Genomic DNA, 13,648 nt, shown 5'->3' with positions numbered 1-13,648 from the left:
TAAAGTCGGAGTACATATTGAGAGTGCGGTTCTTTAAACGAGTAGGTAGTTTACAGTTTCTCCGCCTGTGACTGCTGCGTGTAGGTACCTGTATGGTGAGGTCGGGATGGTCGAGCCGCGTGGCGAGCGCCCGCGCCTGCGCGGCGCGGTCGGGCAGCAGGCGGCACAGCGCGCGTGCTCCCCACAGCGCCGCGGCCTGTGACTTCTGCGCCGGACCCGAGAAGAATTCCTCCGCCATCTGTTTCGCGCTGCGGCCCCGCATCGACTGCAAAACACAAGTCATTCGTTACGAAAGATATGTTACATTTTACTGTAGAAAAACAAAAAGAGACCTTTCTTAAAACGTTGCACTATTGAAATATCGCAAAAACATAACGAAATTTAATAAAGCCCAAATTCTGACGCGGGTGGTAGTCCTGTCCTTACCTCCTGCGTCTCCTTGTTGACGACCTCTGCCACGGCGGGCGCCAGCTGGTTCTGGTCGAGCCAGCCGCGGAAGCGCACCAGGCAGTCGTGCAGGTGATGGTGGCCGGCCTCCAACCGCCACGCGCGCTTTATGCTCTGCAGCATCAGGAGGGGTTTCTCTGTAATCATATACGTGGAAAACTTAATAGAAGAATATATTTAAAAAAAACGAATAAATGCGAGTGCAACTCTCCCACCGAGGGTTCCGAAGAAATTGAACTTATTTTTTACTTTATTTTATTTTACAAGCTCTTCCTTCGACCTAGCGTTTTCCCGGCCTAGGGCCAGGGTCATTTGTACAAAGTTTAATTTTTTACAAATGTATAGATTTGAGATTTATCCTTGTACTTGTAGTATAAGAAGATATTACTTGCCAAATTTCGTAGTTCTAGGTCAACGGGAAGCACCTTATGAATTTTGATTGCCTTGAGAGTGCCAAAGTGTACGTTTTTGGCGGCATGAGCGGCCGTATCTTTTTTTTATGTTAACTTAAAAGTTTTTTTTTTTTACAGCTTCTACGAACTGTAGACCTGGGTATATGGTTTTAAATTCAACTTGATATCTTCACGCGTTCCCGACATAAAGGGGCCTTGATAGACAGCCGGACGGACAACAAAGTGATCCTATAAGGGTTCCGTTTTTTTCCTTTTCAGGTACGGAACCCTAAAAAGGGAAATGTATCACTCAATTGTTCGGGAGCGCTCGGAATACGACTGCTTCGAGTAATATAGCCATAAAAAAAAACTTGGTAAACAGGATCATTTGGTAGTAAATTTACCGATCAAATTGTCATTCTACTATCTGGTTTATAACAGAGCTGAGTACTAATATCTGTGTTTAAGCACCGGTCTGGCCTAGTTGGTAGTGATCCTGCCTATGAAGCCGATGGTCCCGGGTTCAAATCCTAGTAAGGGCATTTACTCGTGTGATGAGCACTGATATTTGTTCCTGAGTCATGGGTGTTTTATGTATTTATTTAAGTATTATTATATGTATTTAAGTATTTATAAATATTTATATATTATATATATCGTTGTCTAAGTACCCACAACACAAGCCTTATTGAGCTTACTGTGGGATAGGATAGTTAATGTGTGTAATAATGTCATATACTAGTAATATTTATTTATTTATTATTTATTTATCTGTTCTGTGGCACATAGCTGTGTTTATACATAATAGCTTACCTTTCCTAAAGTATATTTCGAAGGCCATTAAATGTGTTTCTATCCTATCGGCGGCGAGCGTCCGTAGCGGCTGCAGGAACTTGATCGCCTGTTCTAGAGGATCCTCTACCTAGAACACATACAATTAACACATGAGCATTTATATTTACCATACCGGTCCAAACAAAATCTAGCCTATTTCAGTGTTATGAGAATTTAAAATTGAATGCTCTATTTTACCCCTGGTACGTACACGAGTATAGTGTATTTGACGACCGTTCTGGCCTAGTGGGGCTCAAATCCCGGTAAGGGCCTTTATTTGTGTGAGAAGCATGGATATTTGTTCCAGAGTCTTTTGGGTTTTTTTAATTATTTATATATCATTATTTTTTCTATACTACGTCGGTAGCAAACAAGCATACGGACCACCTGATGGTAAACGGTTACCGTAGCCTATGGACGCCTGCAACTCCAGAGGTGTTACATGAGCAAGATGACTCGTTGAGCTCTGATTATATAATTACATCTTTGTCTGAGTACCCACAACACAAGCCTTCTCGAGCTTACTGTAGGGCTTAGTCAATTTGTGTAATAATGTCTATTTATTTATCTATTTATTAGGTGTGTGGCGCGTCAACGTAAACCTTATTGGAATGCACGGAGGCTGATATCAGGTTAGTCGATGTCTTTGCACTGAAAGAAATGGTTTGCATAACTGTAACAAAATTTTGGTTACTGTTTACACAAAAATTGGGACTTGCGAACTATGTGTTATATGTTACAAAACCGTGTTTGGCTATCAGTGTTCAGGTACTGGGTATACACTACAAAATAAGTTTGTAAATTTATGCAAAGTTTATTTTCTTATAACCGTAGTTTAGTTATTTAGTAAAGTTACAAAACCAGTTCGGCTATCTATTTTTTTCAGTGTGACGGTCAAAGTGCTATGAATATATCCTGGAAATGGATTGGGCCTTATGAGGGGAAAAGGCGTTCTCACCCTTAAGTTGTATTCTCAACCCTAAATTATGTAGTTAACTAACATTGCCTTTTGTGACGAAACGTGTAGCGTGTGACCTTGATCTACAGTTTTGTGCCTGCCAGTAAACTCCCAAAACAGTATTTGACAAACACAGTTCTAGAAAATAATAATTATCTCAGACAGGCAACGCCTTTCAATAGGGAATATTACGCGAAACTGCGTAGGGGGCGCCACTACCTTAATCCATCACAATCTGAGGGTCTACCGCGAAACAAGAAAATCGAAATTTCGTTATATAACCTCTCTATCACTCTTGCTTATTCTAGCGATAAAGAAGCAGATAACTAACTTCGCATTATGCATCAATGTCATATTTTACTACTGTGAAAACATGTCAAAACACAGTTAAGGGCACAGTATGTATATATGTAGTAGTTTACGATAGGTGCTATATAGTGCTGCACTCTGGCGGCAAAACATTGCAATAATACTCCCTCTTGCCTAAATAGCTAAGCTTAAACGTTAAAGGCAATTTTTATAAAAACGTCTGCCAAGTCTAACAATACAAAACAATAGTATAATCGTTTGTCCCTCCCTGCCATTTTCGCGTTTGTGCTTGTTAGAAAGGGACAAAATTTAACTGAGGTTTGCGAAATTTTATGAATAAGGATGTACATAAGTATTTTAACACATTGAGGCTTGTTCTGATTGAAATAACTGGCTATGAATTTGATCTGGATTTATTGTCGATATGATGTCTGGTGTTAACAGTGTAATTTATTCAAGCAAATAGTATGGCCAAATGAACCCTTCTGTGGTATTAGTAGTGTGAGATTTAAAGAGCCCTATGTTTTCTACGAGTATGTATCGTTTTCTTTTAGTTTTGCCATAAAGATCCTTTGAGTAACTTGTTTCCCACGAGTCACGCGAGTTTTCATTTAAAGATAATACTCGTACACTAACAGCCGTAATATGCCAATCAAAGTTCAATGAGACATAGTGATGTTTTATTAAAATAATATAATACGCTAACTTTAACATCCTTAAACATAGTCATTACTGAACTACACCATAATTATAATCTGTAGATATAAAACGTCTATCCTCGTGTCTGCATTCCACGTGACTTTAACATACTTAATGATGTCTTAACCGTCGTGTCTTGGCGGATGTCTAGAAGTGAAGAATCATTGTTTGTCATTTTTAACATTACCTACATCCGTGAGGATCAGAGATCACCTCAACTAATTGATGGAGTTTAGAATATAATTGACGGTCACCACACATAGGCCTCTTTTCGTACCTACCTACTAATTTAGTGTAATAATTATTATTATTATTATTTATTTTTCAAATATTTACACGGCATTACAGCATATGCCAATACACCGAATAATTAGACTATACAAATACAAAACATATATAAAATAAAAAACAGATATTCATTAATAATCACATGCAAGTGCTGGAAAGCCTATTATCCATCATCTCACAGAACCTCAGACACGCCTGGCACACATTCGCCCATCTCCCCGCAAACAAGTCACACTCTGGTGCTGATGTCAAGAGTGCATTGAGCAGCGATAACGCGCGGAGGAGTGGCGAGTTCCTGCGCGATACTGTGCGCGCCGCCGGTACGGCCAACAGTGGACGCGTTCGCGGCCTCAAGAAGACTCGAGGAATATCCGGGACGTACAACCTCAAGACTCGATCTACCAGTTCCGGGCAGTCCGAGTCACCGCGCAATATGCGACAAGCTGTAGTCAGCAAGATGTTGTTGCGCCTCACCTCTAGAGAATTATATCCAAGGCAGCCTAATAAGAATTTTGTTGGGTACAAGAATGGGAAGTACCCATACCTTTTTTTGTACAGAAATCTCAAAAAGGCCTTTTGGATTCTCTCCAGAAGTAAGGCGTATGAAGACTCGTACGGATTCCATATAATAGATGAGGCCTCAAGCTTGCTCCTCACTAAGGCGTTGAAAACCATCGCAATAGCCCCAGTGTCACGAAAATCCTTGACATTGCGGATCACGAACCCTAGTTTTCGAAAACAATCTTTGGCGAGTGTCTGCATATGCTCATGAAAAGTGAGGCGCTCATCAAAAACCACTCCAAGATCTTTGACAGAGAAAACTCTATCAATAGTTTCGGTCCCCAGTGTGTACTGAGCAAGAAGAGGGGTAGAGGAACGACTATATGTACATACACAACACTTCGCTGTGTTAAAAAGAAGCTTGTTTGCAATACTCCAGTTGACCACCGAAGCAATATCGTCTTGTAAGGAGGCACAGTCTACGCTACTCTTAACATCATAAATAAGTTTCAGGTCGTCGGCATATAGTAAACATTTTGCATACTTGACGACAGATTCCAAGTCGTTAATCATTATCCCAAATAAGAAGGGACCCAGTATCGAGCCCTGACTTACGCCGGATCTGGTATGGTACGGAGCTGAAATAAAACACCCATGTTGAACGTACTGCTGTCGATCGCGTAGATAACTGGCGAAAAAAACCAATAACTTTGGCGAGAAGCCCAAAGCATTCAGCTTGCTCATCAACACGTCATTGTCTACGCGATCGAAAGCCTTCTTAAAATCGAAATACACGACATCCACCTGATTACCCCTGTCGAGATACTCAGAGATAGTTTCTGTCAATATTAAGAGGTTGGTGTTAACAGAGCGATTTGCTCTGAAACCGTGCTGGGAGTTGGACAAAAAGGGTTTTAACTGAACTGCTAATATTTTATGGACGATAGACTCAAACAACTTCGCCAATGTTGACAGTACAGCTATAGGTCTATAATTATAATAAGACCGACTGTTTCATTTACGTCGACGTAAGTGACCTGTGCTTATGCGAAATAAAAATACCTAAAAATAATTGAGTTGTAGAGGTGAACATGGGCTGTTGTAGTATATTCTAACGCAGCTATGATCTCGTACATCAAGTATCTAGACAAAGTAACAAGTGGGACAGAAATTAATTTCTTGATCGTATACAGCTGCGCGTTAAGCCAATCCATATAGCGACTCACCCTTGCCAATTTATCGGGGATCAGCTCGTCTAGTTGTGGAGCCTCCGGGTCGCCCTGCTCTTGCTGCTGCCGCGCCTTGTGGTGTTGCTCCCTCTTCACCTGGAAACCAAACAAGATAATAATGAATTATAATTAGTAACGACCACCTCGCTACTGGTGCCCTAAGGGCGAATAGTCATCGCAGGGCAGCTTGTGGCGAGCTCCACGTACCTCCACGTACCTTAGCGCTCCTGGGGCGTCCTGTCACCCGACAGGTGGGTGTGACAGGACCCTCTGTCTCTGGCTTGCCTTAGCTGGTTGTCCAGAGTGGGGCTGTGTTTTCGAGGGTAGATGTGGAAACATAAGTGGCGAGTTGGCTCTATGTTAAAAGTCCAGTAGCATATCTCTGGGGGTAGAGAGATGTTTCTGGACTTTTACGCCCTCTACACCGATGTTGCCCTTAAGACATCTTAGATGTCGCTTTTTGTTGGGACCCATCTTGTAAGGGCGAATCACCGTCTGCCGGAAATAAAATTGAATACCGTTTTATTAGGGAGGCGTCCGATTTTAAATAAAATAACCCAGTATTTCGGTCCATCATTTTTACTCGATGAAACTCGTATACCTTAGATTCATTGAAACTCTCAATAGTCATTCATCCTGAGTGGTGATGCCTCCCCGAGCGTTCCATATTAATAATTTGTTTGGCAAGTGTAAGTTTCATAGCAAAAATTGGTGGAATCCGTGATAATCGAAGCACTTTTTTTTCTGACTATGTAACACGGTTCCCTAAAATCTTGAGTGCCTGTGATTTGCAAGCAGCAATGTGTAAATGGAGCAATATATCGTAGGCCTGCAATATACTATTGACCCAGGCGCTGTACGGGCCATAAGATAACTCTTGTTGTAGCTGTATTATTAAACAGCCTAGTTCTAGTGTTTTTGAACTTCTTGAAACATCCAAACTTATAATAATAATTCAGCCTAAATACGTCCCACTGCTGGGCACAGGCCTCCTCTCATCCAAACTTACCATTGATAAATCCTTTTCACATTGAAAAAGACTACAAATAGCCAGTCAGACGTGTTGGACGTCTGTACAACAGCTCAAGCTAAAGCTGAACTGGTACGAGTAATTAATACGGTACAGCATTTTATGGAGATCGCGGTTCATTAGCCGATACAAGCTAACACTTTCTAAACTGGTAAAATATCTATTAGAGTACACCTGGGAATTACAAATATGCAGTGTCGGGGATCTTGAAGAAATTTCAAAATGCCTATTAGTAATTAAATGTACGTGAGAGTTGGCAGTAGCGAGGTGCAAGGCAATTTGGATTCCTAAATAATATTAGCTATTACTAACTTCAAGGAACCGCCAGTAATCGCCCTGGACGTAATAGTTACTTCAACAGCGCAAGAACCTTTCAGGAAACAGCAAAGTTGAAACTGCCCAATATTTTGTCACCATATAATTACTACCTATAATAGAATATAGGTGTCGGGTATTATAGGTGATGGTCCATTTTAGAATTCGCTAAGTAGGTAGGTACGCTAATCTATGTAAAGTCCCCCCATATACTTGTCTGAATACTGTGGGTTGGGATATACCACCGTTTGATTGCGTTCAATCATTGCGGCATGGATACAGACAACAATAAGATGTAATGATGGAATATGAAAATAGCCCTTAACTACTGATAATGATGAAGGTTTAAAGAAAAGTGAACTTAAGAAAACTTCACAACTTCTGTGATACGTAGATAATATAGCAAGAACAACCCACCTGTACTTGTGCCGCCAGCATGCTTTCTTGTTCGGCTTTACGCTTCGCTTTCCTCTGTTTATTCCTCAGCTTCTTCAGTTCGGACGGCGCGAGATTCTCTGTAACAAACAAAGCGAAACATTATTATACAGACTAAACCATTCTACAGACTGGTCCTAATGTTTAGTAGATACCGTAAAGACCTTGGACCCTATCCTCAAACTTTCCCACAAAGGAAATAAAAAAAAAAATCTAAATTAGGAAATGATTTCTTAATAGGTATCAGTATTTTGCAAGTGCGCGACGAACGTGCCGGTGGTAAGAGCGGAGGTGGCGACTGACTTGTAACATTTGCTTGTAATGTATCGTTCCCGGCGATCGTTACAAGTCAGTCGCCACCTTTGTAACACTCAAAGGGATTCGCGTAAAAACCGACAGCCGAGTGGAGCACGCGGTGCTCGCGTCGAGCGGCTCGGCTCGCTGCACTGACTGTTGTAATGCTCGGGTTGTATCGCGTTACATTACACCGAAATGTTACAAGTCAGTCGCCACCTCTTAGCTGCCTCACTAGTCATACTACATAACTGGCTCTCGGCTCAGTTATACGTAAAATCTGCATCAAAAGTAACGGATCAGATTAAGCGTCAATAGTATCTACCATTCTCTAATAATAGGTTAACAAAAAGTGATATGTATCTACATGTTGAACAATTACAATTAGACTGTTAGAAACTCTTTTGAACGCGAACTGTACAATATCTCTATATGTATATAGTACATAGGTTCGTTGTTTCATCCGCAACGATTGATGCTGACTGTCCACGGCATATACGCTGCAGCATATCTGTGTACATATTTCTTAAAAACACATGCCATAACGCAACTGATCATACAGGCGACAGATCACGTATAATAATAGGTTACCATACTAGTAAGTAAAGTGCATATTAACATTCATGCGGACTGACGATGGCGATGTAACGCAACATAGCATAAAAGGATAGGCTCTTAGAACCGTATAAACAGGCGAATTAGAGCTAAATGGGCTTTAGTAAGATAATAAGTAATATATAATAGTCGTACATCTTCATCGGGATCTTGATTGTAGTTAATGATGTCGGTAATGTCGCTCCTTGTTTAACGCCTACGTTGTAGATTCTGTCAATGTCGATGTATAAGGGCTTGGGCATTTTGTTTGGTATCTTTTTAATAGATCTTTTATCATCATTAACAAGTCGTATAGATAGCCATACGAATAGTACGTATTGGTATTGGATATGAATGTATTATCACTACGGCAGGCGTTAACATTATTAACGATGCTCTGACACATTGCCACTGTGTATTTTCTACAAGTTAACATTGAAGTAAAATAAAGAGGTGTGTAGCCTTTATTGTAGATTTATTTCACTACACCAGCTCATAAAGGTTCTCTTTATTCTTCGAAAACTGATGAGAAAGTTGAATTTATCCACAAGAATGGCAAAGTAATTTGATGCAAATTACGAATTGTTTCCTCATGTTGGCTGGTAAAATTATTTTTTAAGTTTTGAATAATAAATATTTAATAGCGTTCATTAGCATTTAATTAATAATGTTTTACAGTTAGTACTTGCGTTGTTATGGTGAAAAATTGTGTTTCACTCGAAAGTAAAGTTTGTTTAACCCTCGTGCTTTCACCGATCAATATTCCACCGTTCGAACCACTCGCTACACTCATGGTTCAATTTTGGTATCTTTCACTTGCTTGCTCGGGTGTCAAATAAGAACGAGGGGTTAAACTAAAACTTTGCCCCTTGTAATAAATAATTATTCTGTGGGATCTACCTTTGTCGGTATAATATTAAACCGATACGTACACGCCGACAGACTGTGGTTTGGCGATAAAAAGTACAAAATCACGGCTAACAATATAGTCCATAGTGTGAAAACACTGAATGGCGGCACTTTGTTAACTTATGAAGTGATGGGAAAATTCAACAGGTACAAATTGTCGTGTAACAATGCGGTTTCTGGGTAGCTAACTTTAATAGCAATTCGACTACGTCTTATCGCGATAATAAGGGAACGTTCGCATTAAAAGTTCAAGGTTCTGTACGAGTGCAAGTGCATACTTCTATTATATTTCTTTATTTATCTTTATGAATGAATATATAAGTAAAATATAAAAACACATACACAAACAAAATTATTATCATTATAAAGCTGTTAATTTTACAGCAGGGTTTTCCCAGGACTAGTTGACCCAAGCGTTAGCATTACATAGATTTTTTTGCCGTTTCGTTTTTTGGAAAATGTTCAAAATGGTTGAAATTAGCATAAAGGACTTAAGTGCCATTACGGTCTATGGTACTTAAGACCAGTGTGAGTACGCTGTGAAAATGGCTCAAAGTTTTTTTTTTTTTTTACTTGTTTTATCGATCTTATCGCGAGGTCTACAGCTCACAGAGCCACTAGTTAGTAGTAAGTGGTTAGGTGTTAAGTAGATTACATGCCCGTGGTGAAGTGTAAGTGCATGAAAATGTCGCTTTATTATTCTTAACTGACTAATATTACTAGAATATTAATAGTAAATAAAATACCAATTTGAAAATAATAAAGTGAGGCAGTTTCATTATAGATGTCATATTTTCGTTAAAAAATTACAATAAGGGAATGTCATTATAAGCGTAATATTTTCGTTAAAAAGCTACATTAATGGTGACATTTCCATACCTTGCCATAGCAAAAGCCCTGCCCCTACTTCATTATCCATGACTGTAAAAGGCCAATGTCTATCGATTAGCCTAGCAGCCGGCCAGCTGTTAGCAACCGCATTTGGTTATTCAGGTACTTTGTCAACGTGTTAGTTTACTTCGAAGGTCAACTGTTGCACATAAGGTGACCAGGGGGCCTAGCCGAGATGGCAATCGTTGATAGAAAACGCCAACGGAAACAATGTATGGAAATAGTCACGTGACTTTTCGTAGCATCTGTCATCCCGATACAATTTTTCTTTTCGTTTGTCGATATACGATTGTCATCTTGGATAGGACCCCAGAACGACTAGGCCAGTTGGGATAAAAGGCCTTTGAACTGTAATTTGAAAAGGAAATAGAATCACTTTGAGAGCAGTAGCGGTAATTTAAGTAGTAAAGTGACATTTAACAATAAAACAAGTAGTGGACGTCTTCAAACGATGCTGCGTGGGAGCGCGCATCACCCACACTATTATGCTTACGCGTCTCGTTACTTCTGGGTTATTCTATTAAAGTGGAAACGAAAAAACATATAAATAAAAGCGATAATACATTTCACAGCCTCAACGAAAAATACCTAACGTAAAAGACGTTCCAGATTTGTTAAACTCATAAAGTTTGGCTTAATTGGCTTGAAAAGCGGTGACTCGGTGAGTGATAAGAAGCAGTCATCCAACGAATTAAGTGCAGTGGAGCAACTATAACTAAGCCTTTAAATAGTAAGCACTGTAATGTAAGCGTAATGTACACCCAGCTGCAAAATTGCACAGCCACTTTAAGGTGCGACCACACCGCAGCTTAAAAAACGGTCACGATACGGAATCGCAGTGACGCGTCGTATGCGTACCGTTTTTGACGCATGCTCCCCACACCGCTGCTTAAAATACGCGGACGCACCGTAAATTGATCTGCGTAAAAATCGATAAAAATATTAACGGAGATCTTATGGCAGACACCACACCGGTGACGTAAAAGACGCAACCGTTTTGCGAACAAAAAAGATTCGCGTGAAGCACGTCACTGCGATTCCGTACCGTCACCGTTTTTTAAGCAGCGGTGTGGGGAGCATGAGTCAAAAACGGTACGCATACGACGCGTCACTGCGATTCCGTATCGTGACCGTTTTTTAAGCTGCGGTCTGGTCGCACCTTTAGATCGCTGTACGTTCTAGTTCAAAATCCTTAGCTGTATTTCTACTAATATCTAGTTTTAACTCAAGCGTGTGGGTTTCTCTGCTATCAATATTACACGAGGGACAGGATCTACTAATTAAATACTAGTAAAACACTCAGCTTTCAAACAAGATTCGCTGTTGATTGAGTAGATAAAGCCACTAGAAAAAGCAAAGCTGTTAATCACGCTTGTTCAGTTCTTGTGGTGACAACTTTTTGTCATAATGTACCTAGTTAACGTAGGTGCATTCAAGTGTGAATAAATAATTGATTAATAGATAAATACTGTGCTGTTGTATTTTATAGTTTCTATTTTCCTCCGTGAGCTTCTACGGATTATCGTCTTATCTATTGTTTAAAAACCGCAAAGGCGCGTGCCACTATGAAAAAATGGTCAAGCCGCATAGGTAGCGTTTATTGAATTACTACTCTATTGAGCACGGAATAAGATTCATTATGAACTAATACAGAATTCTAACAGAATAGCTGTCTGATCTCTATTGGTGCGTCTAAGGTAGGCGACTAAACGCTCTCAAACCAGCTTAACTTGTGACACTGCGATCTGAAACAAAGATACGTATTCGAAGACCTCGCTTGCACTGGTAATGCGAGCGCACGGCTAGCTAGCGCCAAGGAAGCAATGTTATGTTTCTCGAGGAGCAGGTAAAAAACAGGGCCGAATTTTCACACAAATATATTTGGGTGGTTTTACGTTCTTTAATTTAAAGAGATAAAACATAACACTATTTAAATAGTAGGTACACATCTAACAGAATGGGTTTGTGTAATTACAATAATAACGAGATATACTCATTTTTATAATCAACTGTTTAATCAGTTGTTTGCTAATTTTAAACTTTAAACAGGCTAATTTTAAATAAACAATAAAACAATGGTAAAATAGTAATAAATATGTATAACAATGGTAAAATAGTAATAAATAATTTAACAATCCCGTACTACTAATGTTAAAATAGACCTATATGTTATAATTATGTACACTAAAATAAAGATATTATTTACAACAGAGTACACATTTAGTAAAACATTTATACAAATTTATATTATGAGTCAACAAAAAAATAAGTAACATATACATAATAGTGTATGCATAAAATAAATAAATATAAAACAAAATATGCATATCGTTTAGAGTCAAATCACGCTAACTCTTTCAAGCAAACCATACAAACAGTGTCAGTTTGTTAGAAGTCTGAAGAGTTAGCGTTATTTCGTAAAACCACCCAAATATATTTGTGTGAAAATCCGGCCCTGTTTTTTACCTGCTCCTCGAGAAACATAACATTGCTTCCTTGGCGCTAGCTAGCCGTGCGCTCGCATTACCAGTGCAAGCGAGGTCTTCGAATACGTATCTTTGTTTCGGATTGCAGTGTCACATGTTACGCTGGTTTGAGAGCGTTTAGTCGCCTACCTTAGACGCACCAATAGAGATCAGACAGCTATTCTGTTAGAATTCTGTATTAGTTCATAATGAATCTTATTCCGTGCTCAATAGAGTAGTAATTCAATAAACGCTACCTATGCGGCTTGACCATTTTTTCATAGTGGCACGCGCCTTTGCGGTTTTTAAACAATAGATAAGACGATAATCCGTAGAAGCTCACGGAGGAAAATAGAAACTATACTAAAGCTAAAACGACCGTGAACTCTCAATTGCCCACCAAAGAAAATAACGTTTAGCTAGCGAGTGTGAAACTTTAAAAGAGAAAACTCAGTGATGTGTAGAGAGAAGGTCAGTCTGAATTTCCAACAAAGCTGTGGGAGAAAAGCCACCACTAAATATCTTACATTACTAAATATCTCAAAAAGTAGCGTAAAGGTATCTAGATCATATGTACGTACCCACGAGTAAGTATATCTTCTCAAATTTATATAGATTTTAATGAGCAGGTTTGCGTGCATACTTTATTAGACTTAGCATCTGAGGCTTAGCCGGTGCGATGTGACGCAGCATACTTCACCGACTCCCTGCCACTTAGACTGAATCAGCAGAGTCATGCGAGCTTTCAGTTTTATATTCCTCATCCTAATCCTAGCCCTCGCCCAGGATATGCTGGCTAGACTTAACACAAGAACTGAACTTCTCAAATGTATATTTCAACTTGGTTTAATTTAATCTATAACTAAATGAAATTTAGTATATGGATTTAAGAATAAATCCTAATCTTTGTAGGTCAAATTAGCACTAAGATCTGTATTAGGCAAGACACAATAAATCGCGGCTTGTCCTTAAATTCCCTAAGCTGGTAGCCGGTTCGGCAGCCGTTATCAAAGTGGGCACGGCCGATTATGTCAGATCCGGTGATAAGGTGCGCGTGA

General features: G+C 39.5%; 1 protein-coding gene across 4 annotated transcripts in view; it reads right to left on the bottom strand.

The window, feature by feature from the left end:
- The window catches only part of LOC133525047 (N-alpha-acetyltransferase 15, NatA auxiliary subunit-like), a 100,468-nt gene that overhangs the window by 3,467 nt on the left and 83,353 nt on the right, over window positions 1-13,648 (bottom strand). For 3 of the 4 annotated variants that reach the window (XM_061861266.1, XM_061861265.1, XM_061861268.1), the window contains exons 2-6: window positions 7,420-7,517; window positions 5,655-5,753; window positions 1,653-1,761; window positions 427-584; window positions 89-265 (exon numbers count right to left, since the gene is read on the bottom strand). In XM_061861266.1, coding sequence (XP_061717250.1) covers window positions 89-265; window positions 427-584; window positions 1,653-1,761; window positions 5,655-5,753; window positions 7,420-7,517 — 641 coding nt within the window. Of the gene's footprint in view, window positions 1-88; window positions 266-426; window positions 585-1,652; window positions 1,762-5,654; window positions 5,754-7,419; window positions 7,518-10,113; window positions 10,169-13,648 lie in introns of those variants that run through there. The other variant, XM_061861267.1, reaches the window with a different exon arrangement.

Source organism: Cydia pomonella, chromosome 14 (genome assembly GCF_033807575.1).
Source record: "Cydia pomonella isolate Wapato2018A chromosome 14, ilCydPomo1, whole genome shotgun sequence".
In the NCBI taxonomy this organism is placed as follows: Eukaryota; Metazoa; Arthropoda; class Insecta; order Lepidoptera; family Tortricidae; genus Cydia; species Cydia pomonella.
Note: the sequence above shows the minus strand (reverse complement) of the source record. Positions and strands in the feature narration are given on the sequence as shown.